The sequence below is a fragment of the Conger conger genome, chromosome 3 (genome assembly GCF_963514075.1).
Source record: "Conger conger chromosome 3, fConCon1.1, whole genome shotgun sequence".
Classification (NCBI taxonomy): domain Eukaryota; kingdom Metazoa; phylum Chordata; class Actinopteri; order Anguilliformes; family Congridae; genus Conger; species Conger conger.
The window spans coordinates 8,098,525-8,116,024 of record NC_083762.1 but is presented as its reverse complement, the minus strand read 5'-3'; the positions used below and the strand labels follow the sequence as shown (position 1 = coordinate 8,116,024).

At 49.0% G+C, this 17,500-nt stretch overlaps 1 protein-coding gene across 12 annotated transcripts in view; it reads right to left on the bottom strand.

The window, feature by feature from the left end:
* Positions 1-17,500, bottom strand: part of dlg3 (discs, large homolog 3 (Drosophila)) — a 121,842-nt gene that overhangs the window by 31,624 nt on the left and 72,718 nt on the right. For 6 of the 12 annotated variants that reach the window (XM_061233377.1, XM_061233378.1, XM_061233373.1 and 3 more), the window contains 8 exons: positions 16,213-16,266; positions 15,237-15,287; positions 11,926-12,050; positions 8,229-8,398; positions 7,598-7,734; positions 5,085-5,229; positions 3,958-4,132; positions 2,180-2,317 (listed from right to left, as the gene is read on the bottom strand). In XM_061233377.1, the coding sequence (XP_061089361.1) occupies positions 2,180-2,317; positions 3,958-4,132; positions 5,085-5,229; positions 7,598-7,734; positions 8,229-8,398; positions 11,926-12,050; positions 15,237-15,287; positions 16,213-16,266 (995 nt within the window). The remainder of the gene's footprint in view (positions 1-2,179; positions 2,318-3,957; positions 4,133-5,084; positions 5,230-7,597; positions 7,735-8,228; positions 8,399-11,925; positions 12,051-15,236; positions 15,288-16,212; positions 16,267-17,500) is intronic. The other 6 variants (XM_061233383.1, XM_061233381.1, XM_061233384.1 and 3 more) reach the window with 3 other exon arrangements.

Sequence of the window (17,500 nt, the reverse complement as noted above, 5' to 3'; positions counted from 1 at the left end):
CATCATGCTTGTGCTATGGGGGAGTAGGCCAGGCTGGCTGGCTCTTACAAGCCTGTTTTATAGAACAGTAGGCCAGGCTGGCTCTTTAAGGCCTGTGCTATAGGACAGTAGGCCAGGCTGGCTCCATCAGGCCTGTGCTATAGGAGAGTAGGCCAGGCTGTGCAATAGGAGGGTAGGCCAGGCCGGCTCGTTAAGGCCTGTGCTATAGGAGGGTAGGCCAGGCTGGCTCCATCAGGCCTGTGCTATAGGAGGGTAGGCCAGGCTGGCTCCATCAGGCCTCCACTATAGGACAGTAGGCCAGGGTGGCTCCATCAGGCCTGTGCTATAGGAGAGTAGGCCAGGCTGTGCAATAGGAGGGTAGGCCAGGCCGGCTCGTTAAGGCCTGTGCTATAGGAGGGTAGACCAGGCCGGCTCGTTAAGGCCTGTGCTATAGGAGGGTAGGCCAGGCTGGCTCCATCAGGCCTCCACTATAGGACAGTAGGCCAGGGTGGCTCCATCAGGCCTGTGCTATAGGAGAGTAGGCCAGGCTGTGCAATAGGAGGGTAGGCCAGGCCGGCTCGTTAAGGCCTGTGCTATAGGAGGGTAGACCAGGCCGGCTCGTTAAGGCCTGTGCTATAGGAGGGTAGGCCAGGCTGGCTCCATCAGGCCTCCACTATAGGACAGTAGGCCAGGGTGGCTCCATCAGGCCTGTGCTATAGGAGAGTAGGCCAGGCTGTGCAATAGGAGGGTAGGCCAGGCCGGCTCGTTAAGGCCTGTGCTATAGGAGGGTAGACCAGGCCGGCTCGTTAAGGCCTGTGCTATAGGAGGGTAGGCCCGGCTCTCTCTCCCTCTCCTGGGTCTCAGCAGTGGGGCTGTGGGCAGTGGGTGGTGGGGGTGGCTGAGTTGAGCGCAAGGCGGGGTTTTGGGTAAGCACCTCCGGCGTGACAGATGGCGCTGAGCAGCTTGTGAGATGGAGAGGAGCTGCCAGCAGCGCTTCTGCGGAGACGCGCGCCTGTGCGCGGGCCAGGTAGGCCTCCCTCATTACCCCACAGATCTCCTGTCTGTCAGCACCCACCACAGCCATCTGCCCAACCGCCCCAACGCACGTGAACGGGGAGGGTCACGTTACCGGAAACGTCCTCCGTGGGATTAGTCATGGGGACCAGTGCTGTAGTTTAACTCTACATGCTCCATCCCTGGTACATACGCTTTCCTATGGATTACATGTCCAACTAAACACGAGCTACGATCCTTATCCTTCATTATAAAGTATTAATGTATACAATATTCTTCGACACACACACACACACACACACACACATACGAATATAATAATTTCAAACAGACTGGACACATGGAGAAAAGAGGTTAAAATACTATATGAAGGGCTGAACGAAGACCGGAGAGACAGCACTCAGCATGAGAGAGAGGGGGGGGGTGGGGGGGAGAGACAGAACAGAAAAGAGAGGGGGAGGAGAGAGAGACAGAGAGAGATAGACAGATAGACTGAGACAGAGATAGAGAGATAAAGTGCAGGACAGAGAGGGGGGAGATTGAGGAGGTTCTCTGGGCCATTTGTTCAATCCTCTCAGACAGCCAGCCACAGCGAATCACCATGGCAACAACTGAAGCCAAAAGTGCCCATGAAAACAGTGCCATATTAAAATTCCGTGTGATAAAAATAAATTTAGACCGGTTACGTTATGACAAAAAAACCCAAAAAAAACAAATATGCAAGCAGCATAACTGTATGCATACAGACGGTACAGACGGACAGACAGACAACTTAAAAGGACAGCACATTGCCACATACAGGGTGAGACATGTATAGACTGCTACATACAGACACATAGCCACTGCTGCTAAGTGGCTACAGACACATAGCCACTGCTGCTAAGTGGCTACAGACACATAGCCACTGCGGCTAAGTGGCTACATATACAGACACAGGCCTTTACAGTGTGTGAGTGAGGCTGTGTAGCACTGACGGGTTCTGAAAGCACAGGCACACGGCCAACCTCCAATCCGGCCCTCTGGTGTGTCCCATCCCGCTGCCACAGAGACAGCACAACCAAACCAAACCAAACCAAACCAAACCAAACAGAACCAAACAGAACCACACCACGGGCACAGCAGCTGCCCCCCGGCCGGGCGGGGCAGGGCGGAGGGGTTAGCGGAAGCGCATGGCGGGGGTTAGTACCTGCCGGAGTAGGGCGCCGCGGGGCCCTGGCGCAGGGCCGGGGGGGGGAGGGGACAGGCCCCCCCGCTGTAGAAGTGGGGGGAGGGGGGGACGCAGTCCTCCGAGGGTTTGTGGATGACACTGTAAATGGGCTCGGCCCTGGTTGGAGGGGTACAGAAATCACACTGTGAATGGGGCTCTGTGTGATGGGTGCACACGTATACACACACACACACACACACACACACACACACATATACATACACACACACACACACGCACGCACACACATATACATGTACATACACATACATGGACGCACGTACGCTCGTAAAAAAACCCCCCAAAAAAACAGCGCACAGATTGGGGTGAGGATTAAGTCACCGCAGGTCTAATCCCCCAGACCTCATCCGTCTTCAAACTCTGACTCAAACCCTCCCCCCCCGCACAGGTGCTGCTACAGATGGCAGGGCTAGCCTGCCCTGCGGGGGGGTGGTCTGAAAAACACACCCCTGCCTTTCACACACCCAGCAGTGCTCGGGTTGAGTGACAACTTCCTGTCCGGCGAGAGAGCGAGAGAGAGGACCTGAGCCAGCGCCAGGGCGGGTCATGTGAGCAGCGGCCCAGCTGCCCCTGACAGGAAGGAGTGCATGAGTGACGGGCAAGGGGGGCGGGCTCTCGTTCTGTCAAGACACTCTGGATCCACCAATCAGGATTCAGCTGGGGTGCACCTCACCCAACAGGACCAGGCCACGGGAAGCTCAAGGACACACCAGCCACCACACACCACACACTCACCCAGCACCGCTTCCTTTCTGCTTTTCATACCAGGCACATTCCTAGTCAAACACTGCTCCACAAAGTTATCAAACAGAAATGTCCAAAAAAAACCTACCCGTGGTTACAATTTAGATATGGCACGATTCCATTTTACATATTCAGTCACAGCCAATCGATCGCACTTTATCGTCAACATGTGTTTTCGGGTTTTTTCAGACTGACATCGGTCCATAGAGAACATTTGTTTGAAAATGGTCGACAACAAGGGAAAACCTAAAGCCAGAACTGAAACAATGGAATGGAAAACTTTCACGATGGCTTTGCTCATTGGTAAAAAAAGGAAATGGATGAGTGCCCATCAATCATTTTAAATAACAAGAGCATACAATTGTAGTAATCACACATGTATAATTACACAATTGTTAATTGCCTGAAAGCCTCTTGTAATATCCCTTTTGAAGTGTAAAGAAAGCACAGAAGGACGTGACATTTGGCCCACAGTTTTCCTGACGAGCTTAACAACCTCTGCACAAAGACATGACCACACAGTATGTGGCAAAGAATGACTGCCTCTCGGTTCTCTCAAGTAAAGAGAATGCAGTCCAGCCATCTGAGAAGGCATTTACTTACACAAGCTCAAAGTCAGGCTGTACTGAGCCTGCCTTGGATAGTAGCTATTGGGCATACTGCCTGACAGACAAATACCTGACAATAGCTGACAAAGAGATCGTATCAGTGTCATTGTCTGCGTAATGTTCGTTCAGAAACACACATTCACAAGAACAAACATCAATGGAACCCGAACCGGTCAAACAGGAAAGACATCAGCGTGGACACTTTTGCTACAGCAAGTTTTTTTTGGCTTCATTGGTCGCCTGGAGTGTATTGGAATAATATTTATTTTATTTTAGAGTTACCAGTAAGGCTGACTCTTGGCAAGCCTGCTTATACAACACTTTTATAGGGAATGAGACACCACAAAGCCCATGTTTAGACGCTCTGAGGGGCAGGCAGCTCACCTGGTGAAGTCTTCCTCCCCCAGCATGTGACGGGGGATTGGGGAGTACCTGGAGGGCGTGACCTGGGGGGGCTGGTAGACGGACTTGGGCTCCACCCCGCCCATGTAGGCCATGCTGGAGTTGTGGGCCACGTGGTTATCGACCATAGTGGGGAAGGCTGGAGGGAGGGCGAGGCCAGTAGGGAGAAAAGAAGGAAGGGACATTAAAACGCAGAACCAGAAGGGGTGTGGGGGGGGGGGGGGGGGGGGTTCTAGGCTTTGAGTGGCAGACGAGACAACAACAAAATAAAAACCCTAAAGTTCTACGCCAGTGCGAGCGTTCCGGAAACAGACCATAGAGGGAGGAGCACAAAATGGCAGGTGGAGTATTTGGCTTTCCCTGCTGGGTGCTGTGTGAGGCGATGGCTGCGTGGGGACAGAGGGGGGTGTTAAAAGCTTGGCGGGGTGCCCCGGCACGTGGGCGTCCAGGAGAAGGAGGAATCTGAGAGAGCCTCCGTTCTCAGTGGGAGAGAGCGAGCGCCGATTCGTGTCTGGGCAGTGGGCAGCGGCACCGCAGGGCTGATTCACTCGCACACCCTGTGCCCAGCACCCCCAGAATGCACCACGCCAAAACAGGAAACAGCACCACCGCCGCACGCAAATGGCTCCCAAACTGTGGGCCTTGGGATAGGAGAGGTGGGATGCGAGACACACTAATCAAAAAGATAACTTCATTTCTGCACAGGAATACACTTTCACAGCACTCCAGCTAAACACCCAGCTTGCATGCACTGCATTCGTCACACTGTACGTCTGTATCTCCTGCCCTAAGTCATTCTATTACTTTTTTGACAAAAAAAGAAAAAAGACAAACATTGAGACAGTTGTACGCCTTTCAAGATCATCCAATTGGGGTGTCACCTGTCAAGCAAATAGCAACTTTAAAAAAAAGCTCATATTTTCTACTTGAGAGAAAAAAATAAATAAAATTAAGTTTCATTACAAGACTAAAATACTTGTGAAGATTGACTTTTTTTGCAGTGTGGAGATTCATGGGAAATGAGGGACACGCATGGATTCCACTGAACGGGGAGGAGGAGGGAGGAGGAGAAGGAGGGAGGGACGGAGGAGAAGAGAGAAGGTACGTACTGCTGGAGTAGTCCGGGGGAGCGTACATGTCGTTGAGGTGCACGCTGCCAGGCTTGGCCACCTTCAGGTACACCATGTCAGAGGTGTTCTTCAGAGCGGCGACCGCCTCCTCGTGACGCACGTCCTGCAGGATGATGTTGTTCACCTGCGCAGAGACGGAGCGCAGTCAACACCGCGACACAACAGGGTGCTACACAACACCGCGACACAACAGGGTGCTACACAACACCGCTACACAACAGGGTGTTACACAACACCGCTACACAACACCGCGACACAACAGGGTGTTACACAACACCGCTACACAACAGGGTGTTACACAACACCGCTACACAACACCGCTAAACACCGCGACACAACAGGGTGTTACACAACACCGCTACACAACACCGCTAAACACCTCGACACAACAGGGTGTTACACAACACCGCTACACAACACCGCTAAACACCGCGACACAACAGGGTGTTACACAACACCGCTACACAACACCGCTACACAACAGGGTGTTACACAACACCGCTACACAACACCGCTAAACACCTCGACACAACAGGGTGTTACACAACACCGCTACACAACACCGCTAAACACCTCGACACAACAGGGTATTACACAACACCGCTACACAACAGGGTGTTACACAACACCGCTACACAACACCGCTAAACACCTCGACACAACAGGGTGTTACACAACACCGCTACACAACACCGCTAAACACCTCGACACAACAGGGTATTACACAACACCGCGACACAACAGGGTGCTACACAACACCGCTACACAACACCGCTACACAACAGGGCACTACGGCACTATGGCAGCATGCACACCAATATCAACTTGGTTGCCACCATACACAATACATCATTGTTTTGGATTCAAACATTCTTCTGCGCTCAACTGATCTTCCCTGGTGCAATTGAGGCAACCAAGAGGACCAGAAGGCTAGGGTTGCACTTTTTGAGAGTATTTCATAGCATAAAGTATTTGAATCCAAAACATCGACATATTTGACGCAGGTCTGTTTGGTACATCTACCCAAACACACAGAAAACACCCAAGCATGTATACATAATCCTGACAAAGGCCATCATCTCTGTGTATTTAATAATTCTAGCTACACCCATTCTCTGATGCCAATTTTTGGATACTTTGGACTTTCTCCAGAACATAAACTTGAAAGAGAACTGATAAGAGTCTTCTCTGTGGAGGTACTGTATTTACTGATATTGTTTATGGTTGAGCCAAATGCGTACACTGTCAGTAAAGTTTACCTGCACATGGTTTACATTCACAGAGGGAAGGCCTCTTGAATCAACAGAAACAGCCAACCAAAGCCATGAAAACGGAAACTTTCTCCATTACATTACAGGCATTTAGCAGACGCTCTTATCCAGAGCGACATTATTTCTGTGAACCTTAACCAATCCATGTAATCCAACTGCATCTTGGCTCGTTCAGCTTGCTGGTTGGTTCTGTTCATCTCTCTTGGTATGGCACAAACATGCTTTAACCCATGAAGGTGCGTGATCACAAATACGTGATTATAACGTTCTCAACTAATACTGATGTCACAATCACTGCTTTAAAGGTACAATAGGTAAGAGGTTTGTGTTAAAACATTGTGACAAGACCATTCTAAATCCCTTCCTATCATTGAAAAAGGCTCACTGACATGTTGACCCTTTGTCTGTGTTTATAGTCCTTAAATTCGGGTTTCAAAATATACAGTTGACGGCCCGACACTCTGTACTCATTGGTTGAAAATTGGTTCTAATTGCCACAGCCAATGGCGTTTAAACGTCAGCGCGTTTACAGAGAAGGGGGAGGGATAAACAGTGTTGTGGTTTGAAAGTGTTTGTTGGTGCTATTTCTCTCTTGCCCATAAAAGCCCGAAATTACCTATAAATTACCTTTAAAGACTGGCTTAGGAGTCTGAGAAACAGTCAAAGGGTTAAAAGCGGCTGTGGAACCAGAGCTGCCACCTGAGTTCCACAGGGGCCATCGACACTGCGGGTGTGGCCCCATTTTCTCACATGAGATATGACTGAAGGTATCCTGGGACTGCTTTGTATCAGCGTGAGAATTAGACCTTGTGTTGAACACGGAGGCAGTTTGGGTGTATTGAACAGGAAGGTGGTTTGGGTGTATTGAACAGGAAGGTGGTTTGGGTGTATTGAACAGGAAGGTGGTTTTGGTGAATTGGACAGTAAGGTGGGTTTGGGTGTACTGGACAGTAAGGTGGGTTTGGGTATATTGAACAGGAAGGCGGCTCTGGGTGTATTGAACAGGAAGGTGGTTTGGGTGAATTGGACAGTAAGGTGGGTTTGGGTGTACTGGACAGTAAGGTGGGTTTGGGTGTACTGGACAGTAAGGTGGGTTTGGGTGTATTGAACAGGAAGGCGGCTCTGGGTGTATTGAACAGGAAGGTGGTTTGGGTGTCTGAGGGTGTGTCTGGTGCATTGACAGGCTGGTGAATGCTGGATTGTAAGGGGGTCATGGCTTACAGCCAGAAGGCGGTCTCCGGTCTGAAGTCTCCCATCCTTCTGTGCGGCCCCGCCCTCGATGATCTTGGTGATGTAGATGCTGTTGTCTCCGGGGATGTGCTGGTTGCCGATGCCCCCGGCGATGCTGAACCCCAGCCCTGTGAGTGAGGGGGGGTCAGAGACCGGGGTCAGAGACAGGGGTCATGTCAGGGTACGCTAAACTCATGCTAAATGCTGGGGAATTAAAAAGCATGGCTGTGCAAGAACATTTGCGTGTCCGTGTGATAATGCGCGCGTGTAGGGGTTTGTGTTCATTTGCATGTTTGGGTGTTCGTACGTGATGATCTGTGAGAGTGTACATCGTGTATATGTGTGTACTGTATGTGTGTGTGTGTATGTGTGTGCAGTATGTATGTGTGTGTGTCTGCCTGAATGTGTGTGCAAGTAAGTGTGTTTGTGCATGTATGTGTGTATGTGTGTGCAGTATGTATGCGTATGTGTGGCTGTATGTGTGTGCACATGAGTGTGTGTGTGCCTGTATGTGTGTGCACGTGTGTGTATGTGTGTGTGTGTGCCTGAATGTGTGTGCACGTGAGTGTGTGTGTGTGTATGTGTGCCTGTATGTGTGTGTGTATGCAGTACACGTTCTCACCCTTTGGCCCTTTGAGCAGGTTGACCTCCAGAATGGTCTCGGGCGGGGCCTGTCTCCTCCGCACCAGCAGCCTGACCACAGGCCCCGCCTCCTTCAGCGCCTCCACCGCCCTGCTGTGCACCACCTCTGACACATCCACCTCGTTCACTCTCAGGACGCAGTCATTCACCCTGAGAGAGAGACATTACCCTGTTATTCACCCTGAGAGAGAGACATTACCCTGTTATTCACCCTGAGAGAGAGACATTCTACTGTTATTCACCCTGAGAGAGAGACATTACCCTGTTATTCACCCTGAGAGAGAGACATTACCCTGTCATTCACCCTGAGAGAGAGACATCCTACTGTTATTCACCCTGAGAGAGAGACATTCTACTGTTATTCACCCTGAGAGAGAGACATTACCCTGTTATTCACCCTGAGAGAGAGACACTCCACTGTTATTCACCCTGAGAGAGAGACATTACCCTGTTATTCACCCTGAGAGAGAGACATTCTACTGTTATTCACCCTGAGAGAGAGACATTACCCTGTTATTCACCCTGAGAGAGAGACACTCCACAGTCATTCACCCTGAGAGAGAGACATTCTACTGTTATTCACCCTGAGAGAGAGACATTACCCTGTTATTCACCCTGAGAGAGAGACATTACCCTGTTATTCACCCTGAGAGAGAGACACTCCACTGTTATTCACCCTGAGAGAGAGACATTACCCTGTTATTCACCCTGAGAGAGAGACATTCTACTGTTATTCACCCTGAGAGAGAGACATTACCCTGTTATTCACCCTGAGAGAGAGACATTCTACTGTTATTCACCCTGAGAGACACTCCACTGTCATTCACCCTGAGAGAGAGACATTCTACTGTTATTCACCCTGAGAGAGAGACATTCTACTGTTATTCACCCTGAGAGAGACATTACCCTGTTATTCACCCTGAGAGAGAGACACTCCACTGTCATTCACCCTGAGAGAGAGACATTCTACTGTTATTCACCCTGAGAGAGAGACACTCCACTGTTATTCACCCTGAGAGAGAGACATTACCCTGTTATTCACCCTGAGAGAGAGACATTACCCTGTTATTCACCCTGAGAGAGAGACATTCTACTGTTATTCACCCTGAGAGAGACATTCTACTGTTATTCACCCTGAGAGAGAGACATTCTACTGTTATTCACCCTGAGAGAGAGACATTACCCTGTTATTCACCCTGAGAGAGAGACACTCCACTGTCATTTACCCTGAGAGAGAGAGAGACACTCCACTGTCATTCACCCTGAGAGAGAGAGACATTCTACTGTCATTCACCCTGAGAGAGAGAGAGACTCAACTGTCATTCACCCTGAGAGAGACTCAACTGTCATTCACCCTGAGAGAGAGACATTCTACTGTCATTCACCCTGAGAGAGAGAGACATTCTACTGTCATTCACCCTGAGAGAGAAATTCTACTGTCATTCACCCTGAGAGAGAAAGACATTCTACTGTTATTCACCCTGAGAGAGACTCAACTGTCATTCACCCTGAGAGAGACTCAACTGTCATTCACCCTGAGAGAGAGAGACATTCTACTGTTATTCACCCTGAGAGAGAGAAACTCCACTGTCAGTCACCCTGAGAGAGACACTCCACTCTCATTCGACACGGATGTAGGAGTGCTGAGGGCACCCCCTGCTGGTTGTAAAACTGTAACAATGAGAGTTGCATTATACGGAAAATACCTTGTTGGTCACTGACACTAAGATTTTAATGACACTAAAAAAATTGTGAATTCAATTACAGTTGTGACCCAAACAAGTATATAGTAAGCAGTCAAGAAATAACTAATCATTGACATTTGAATCGTTTATCTTTTTGTGAAAACATTCTGTGTAGAACTAACTATACAGAATTGTGTGAAATTGGTCTTCTGCTGCAGTAGCCCATCCACTTCACAGTTTGGTGTTGTGTGTTCAGAGACGATGGTCTGCATACCACTGTTATAATGCCAGGTTATTTCAGTTACTGTCAACTTCCTATCAGTTTGAACCAGTCTGGCCATTCTCTTCGGACTTCTTTTCGCCCACAGAAATGCTGCTCACTGGACGTTTTCTCTTTTTTTCCGCATCGTTCTCCAGACACTGTTTTGTTTCAAAATCGCAGGAGATCAGCAGTTTTCTGAGATACACAACCACCCTGCCTGGCACCAACAATCGTCCCTCAGTTAAAGTCACTTCGATCACATTCTGTTGTTTTTCTTAAGAACAACTGAACCTCTTGGCCATGCCTGAATGTCTTTATGCATTGAGTTGCTGCCACATGATTGGCTGATGAAATTTGCATGAGCAAGTTTTACCTAATAAAGTGGTTAGTGAGTGTATATTAATGGAATGGGCAGCCTGTAGCGTAGTGGTTAAGGTACATGACTGAGACCCAGAAGGTTGGTGGTTCAAGCCCTAGTGTAGCCACAATAAGATCTCTTAACCCCTCATTGCTCCAGGGGGGATTGTCCCCTGCTTATTCTAAAAAACTGCAATTTGCTTTGGATTAAATGTATTTTTATTATAGTAACCCATAGAGCGTGTGGATATGTGTGTGTGTGGTAATCACTGGAGAGGCAACAGTGATTGGTGTATTGTTGTGTAACTGTTGAATTTTTACACGGTGTGTTTACAAATTCAGTTACTGTGGCAGCATAATTGAAAGGGTCTAATTTGGTCATCTTACTATTTGATTTAGCCTAGACTTTGCTTTGTAGTGCTAGTATACACCCAACTGTGTGCATGCATGAAAAGCTGTCTTTATTGTTCCTTTACGTCAAAATAGCCATTCAGTTATGCAAGTAGACCACATCTTTGAATCACTGAGCCTGTGGAAGGGCTTAAAAAGCAGACGTGGTGGTTTTAATGTGATTCCATAAGTAGCAAAAGATGGTGTGTGTTTGTTTCACTCAGTGTCATGAAGTTTTATTTTGCATACATGTACAGAGGTATGTGCATGTGACTTTTGTATATTTAGTATTGTGAAGGTGCGTTAGATATGGATTTCTGAAAACTTCATACTATAAATCTCTGGCATAGTTATGTGATTATGTGTGCAAAGTTACCATGTATTGGGAAACTAATCTAGTTTCAACTCCCAGCTAGTTTGAGATTTGTAATATTAATTCTCAAATATTGACGTCACGATTTAGCATTTCCGTCAGCAGCACCTCCTGCTCAAAACATCTTCCAGAGCCCCTGCACACATGCCTCCCTGTCAATCATCAGAACAGGACACTGCCTAGCACACTGACTCAGAGAAGGGCAGCACCCTGGGACAGAACCACAGTGGTATTCACTGTGCATCAAGGACAGTCATCAGTCTCAGGCTCTATCTCTCTCTCTCTCATACACACACACACACACACACACAGATATATACTACACACACACACACACAGCACATATATACTGTATACACACACACACACACACACACACACACAGCATGCGGATATATACTGTACACACACACACACACACACACACACACAGATATATACTACACACACACACACACACACACACACACTAAATGCGCACTCTGTATCGTACTCTCCGGTATTTTTTGGATGATGAAACTCTGGTAACAGCCCAGAGATGCAGAAGCAGCCTATTGTCTCCCACACAGGTTTGGCTGGCAGTGAGGAGTGGGCGCTCTCAGAGACTCACCCCAGCCTGCCGTCCATGGCTGCTGCTCCTCCTGGGATTATTTTAGTGATGAAGATCCCAGGGTCGTCCGGAATGTGCGGATTGTCCATCCCTCCAGCAATGCTGAAGCCCAGGCCGGAGTTACCCTGCATGAGGTGACAGACATTAGTGTTGGACACACACACTCACACACACACACACTCGCACACACACGCTCGCACACACATGCACACAAACACACACACACACACACACACACACAGAGCTGTTGCAGAAAGCCTTGCTTGGCTTTATGATTGTGGGCCCAGGGTCAGCGGAAAGGACAGTTAGTGGGTGTGGTGCCATTTCACAGAATTAGGTCCTTCACAGATATGGCATCAGCACAGGAACACAGTGGATTTATCCACATTACATAACCTCAGCCTCTCACCCTCCACACACCCGCTCAAATGTGTGGATATCATGTCGTCAACAGGACAATACATATTAAATATTAAAGACGATAACAAAGCCAGACCTGCGGCACAAGAGGAGGTATTTTGTACCCTCTCAAACAGACATCCTCCCCGGCCCTCTCACTCTCTCAAATTGAAATTCCAATTCTAATATGCTTTCTTGGCATGACAAGAGCACTTGTGTCGCTAAAGCAGTAAATACATAAATGACAGTGCTCTCCTGTTCCTTTTCTCCCTCTCCCTCTCTCCCTCTCTCTCTCTCTCTGTCTTTTGGCATGACAAGACAATGTGTATTGGTAAAGCAATACATGTATAGATAATATTAGCACTCATCTCTCTCCCACCCTCTCCCTCACTCCCTCCCTCTCTCTCCCTCTCTCCCCCTCCTCTCTCCCTCTCTCTTCCACCCTCTCCCTCACTCCCTCCCTCTCTCCCCTCACTCTCCCTCACCCTCCCTCTCCCCATCTCTCTCCCCATCTCTCTCCCTCTCCCTCTCTCTCCCACCCTCCCTCTCTCTCCCTCTCTCTCCCTCTCTCTCCCACCCTCTCCCTTCTCTCTCCCCTCTCTCTCCACCCTCCCTCTCTCTCCCTCTCTCTCCTGCAGTAGCAGCAGGTCTGAGTGCAGCACTCTCTGACAGGCGAAGGCAGCACACAGGACAGCTGAGAAAGAGCCTCACTTTATTACGCTCCATAATTAATGAACACCGCTCACAACAAATTAGAGCAGGGGAGTCTGAGGACCCCCAGTGGGGCTCTCCGGAGCCAGGAAAGAGTGCTCAGGTCCCCCACCCCAGTCCCGACCTGGGCAGCCTAGGTATGAGGTGCATGACTGGGACCCGGAAGATTGGTGGTTCAAGCCCCATGAGATCAGTGCAGCTGTTGGCCCCTTGAGCAAGGCCCTTAACCCTACATTGCTCCAGGAGGGATTGGCCCCTGCTTAGTCTAATGAAATGCGAATAGCTTTGGATAAAATAAGCGCAATGTAATGTAATGAAATGACACTGCACCTTTAACAGTGCAATCCAAGTAGTTTATTTCAGCACAACACAGAAAAAACATCAGTGGAATTGTGAGGCATGGTTATGGAGGAGGGGTTCAGATCAGACCAGGGGGTAGCACTGCCCCATGACCGGCAGGGCCCATATTTATAAAACCTCTCAGAGCAAGAGGCTTCCCCGGTCCACAGATCCAGCCCTGGTTTTATTTCCTCCTGGGTAATTTGTGCTATCGATTGACCAGAATGCCTTCACACCTGACTGCCAGGTAAAGGGAGGGTGAGCACACCTGACTCCCAGGTAAAGGGAGGGTGATCACACCTGACTCCCAGGTAAAGGGAGGGTGAACACACCTGACTCCCAGGTAAAGGGAGGGTGAACACACCTGACTCCCAGGTAAAGGGAGGGTGAACACACCTGACTCCCAGGTAAAGGGAGGGTGAACACACCTGACTCCCAGGTAAAGGGAGGGTGAACACACCTGACTCCTAGGTAAAGGGAGGGTGGTCACACCTGACTCCCAGGTAAAGGGAGGGTGGTCACACCTGACTCCCAGGTAAAGGGAGGGTGGTCACACCTGACTCCCAGGTAAAGGGAGGGTGAACACACCTGACTCCCAGGTAAAGGGAGGGTGATCACACCTGACTCCCAGGTAAAGGGAGGGTGAACACACCTGACTCCCAGGTAAAGGGAGGGTGAACACACCTGACTCCCAGGTAAAGGGAGGGTGATCACACCTGACTCCCAGGTAAAGGGAGGGTGAACACACCTGACTCCCAGGTAAAGGGAGGGTGGAAAAGCAGCGGTTGTGTGCCCATGAGGACAGTGATTTGAGGAAGAAGGCCCTATACCAACCCAGAGCTGCCCAGCCCTGCTCCTAATATGGTTCCTGCCTCTTTTCTATATGGTTTATACTGTGCCAACCAACACTCACACCTCCAGCATTTTGACTGTAGCTTAAATCACATATAAAGTGTATAGATTTGAGAGGCAGTTTGTATTTTTACAGTAAGATAACGCTTTAGTACAGGACTGCCCAACCCTTGTTCCTGAAAACGTACAGGACAACAGATCTCCAGTAACAGGGTTGGGCAGCCTTGTACCAACCTTATCAATTTACGAGCTAAAAGAAAAAACCGAGTGTGGATCAGCTGGTACTGGGAGACTTATGACCACAGACTCCGAGTCTAAACCTCAAGGCAACAGTAAAAAGTATCATTTCCAAGGAAAGTCTGTGACTATTATCCCTTATTAATATGTGGACAGATAGTGGTAGATAAGAATGGCACAATGCTGTAAATGACTGATCAATGCTCAGCACTCCTACAGCTCAACCACTGTTTGCATGAGGCAGTTCTTTACCAGTCATTAACGCAGGGAAGGGCAACTCCAGTCCTGGAGGGCCGGTGTGTAAGCAGGATTTTGCTGGCAACAGTTACCCTGGCTCAATCAGCTAATTAGCCATATGCAATATGACCGATTCACTCGTAAATTATACCACAATAAAACGCTACAAAACAAGAACATTTATCGGCGGCTGTTTATATCACGGAATGTGACTAAAAATGAACTCACGCGCATGTAAATGATTGGGCTAATTAAATAACTAAGAGCAGAAATTGGTCTGAAATCCGGAACCAGATACGGGCCCATCCCTGCAAGAAAGGTCCATAGCAACAGTAACCGCATTTCTGCTGCGATTCCACGCCATGCCTCACAGCTCAGAAAGTCGACCCGCTACTGCCATCTAGTGGCCGGAGCTTAAGCCTCGGGAGAGGAAATAACTTGTTCACAGAAAACAAACATTTCTTTTGTGAAGGAATGACTAAGAGGCTATTGTGCAGAGTTATTTCGATTATAATGCCGAAAGCTGTCATAATTACCCTTTCCAGAATGATTTCTTCGTATTTGTACATCCCATCGCTGCCGTTCACCTGCCGCAAACAGAAAGTGGTTACATAAGCCATAATTCTCACAAGTAAGATATGAAAGGAACACCAAACTACTGTTGATAATGTACAGATAGACAATGTATTTGTACAGTGGAGGTTACTTAGATCTACCACACCAAATCACATAATTCTTTTTTTATATTTGACATTATGAAGCTAAAAATTCAAAGCTATGTTCAGGTCAGATGTAAAATACTGAATAGCTATAATACTTTTCTGGGAATGTTTTTTTTTTCTTCAAAATCCTAAGTCAGTGTTCTAGAAATCCATTGTTTTCAGTTGCCAGTAGCGATGGTGACATCATCATTAGAATGTTCAGGTAAGAGCATTCTGGTCACACATTTGTGACCCTAAACCTTAAAGGGCTAATTTGCTTCTGTAATACAGGGTAGTGCACACAGCACAAGGCAGGGGTCAGCCGGTGGAAAAACAGCAGGGACATGGTGCTGCAGGTAGGCACTGACAACACAGGGCATAGCTGTCTTCAATCTGTCATCTGACTCCACCCATCTGAATCTCCCGGGCAACGGGCTGACTGACAGGCTCAGAACTGCCTTTAGAGGGCGTGTCCTACTCATCGCCTTCCGAACCACAAATCCCACTGCACATGACTCACATGCACATGACTGAATGACATTTACACTCTGCATTTACAGTAATACTGCACTGTACAAATAAGGGTTAATCAGTGCTCATGCACAGGTTAATAATGTTATTGTGCCGGTGAAGCACACTGTGCCCTGTAGAACATGAAGAGGATGAAGTGCAGGAGAGAGAGAGAGGGAGGGAGGGAGGGAGAGGAGAGAGGAGAGAGAAAGGGAGGGAGAGAGGAGAGGGAAAATGAGAGGAGAGATGAGGAGAGAGAGAAAAGGAGAGAGAGGAGAGGAGAGGAGAGAGAGAGGCTTACATAAGGGCCTGCATCCAAGGAGTCTGCGTTGACGATGATGGGGGGAGGGTTTGCCTGTAAGAGGAGGAGACACATGACTTCAGTGGCAGGCTCACACAGAGAGACACAGACACACACGTACGTATACACACACACACACACACACACACGTGCACATGCACGCACAAATATACACCCAGGCACACGTACACACATTACCACTCAAACGCACACACACATTAACACACACACACTCGTGCACACATACACACACATTGTCGAAGGCATGCATGCAATTAACAACATCCTCAGAAGAAAAAAGCAAAAGTGCACATCCTGGAACAACCTGTCCACCATTATACAGCATGTCAGGTCTCGGTATTTGTCAGAAGCGGAAGTTTCCCTGCTGCCAGAACATTCCCCTGTCCATCGCACTGAACATCCTGTGGTGAAACTATGACAAACCAAAGGGCTCTGGCATGTGAAATTCCTGATGCCGGCTTGAGGGATGAGATTTGCCTTTCAAATGACATTCTTGCGATGACGGTGCAGAAGGCTCTGTGTTCGATGAGGCAAGGCAGGAATCGGCCGGCGTAAAAAAGCGAAGACACCCAATGAGACGCGTCAGAGTGGTCACCGGTGAGGTCACCGGATGAGACATCGCTTATCTTAACACCACTGTCACAGATCAAGGAACCCGCCATGAAGTAGCATGAATAATAGCCATGCTTAGTAAAGTCATCAGTGTGAACACACAGGCAGGTTTCCACGCTCATGTCCACAGACACACACACACAAACACACACACATTCACACATGGGTGCTCACAGGTGTGTGAACAGGCAGGCAGAGCCACAAGCAGGCAAACACACACACACTCAGGAGTATGCACGGACCTGAACAGATCAGAGAATCCTCACAAAAAAAAAAGAATGTGTGGAATAAAGGGAATTGTTTGGTGTGGAGCGCGGTGCATTGTGGGACAGCTCACAGTAATGGCCTCTTGCGGAGGGAGGGCTGTGCTGTGGGTATTGATCTGATGGGATTGCAGTGCGGCACTGCGGACAGGGTGGCACGGAGAGGGGGAGGAGGCTCTGTTTGGAGCGCTGCAGAGAGGAGCGCGTCTTTCCCCTCCTCCCCTCCTCCTCCTCCTCCTCCTCCTCCGGGGCTTTCTGGAGCTCCTCACAGAACCCCCCCCCCTCCCCTTCATCGCTCCTCCACTCGTGTCCCCGCGTGTCGTGCCCGTACCGCACCAGCCATTTTAAAACCCTGCCCGGTGCGTCGGCATCGTAGCCGGCTCCAGGCTTTT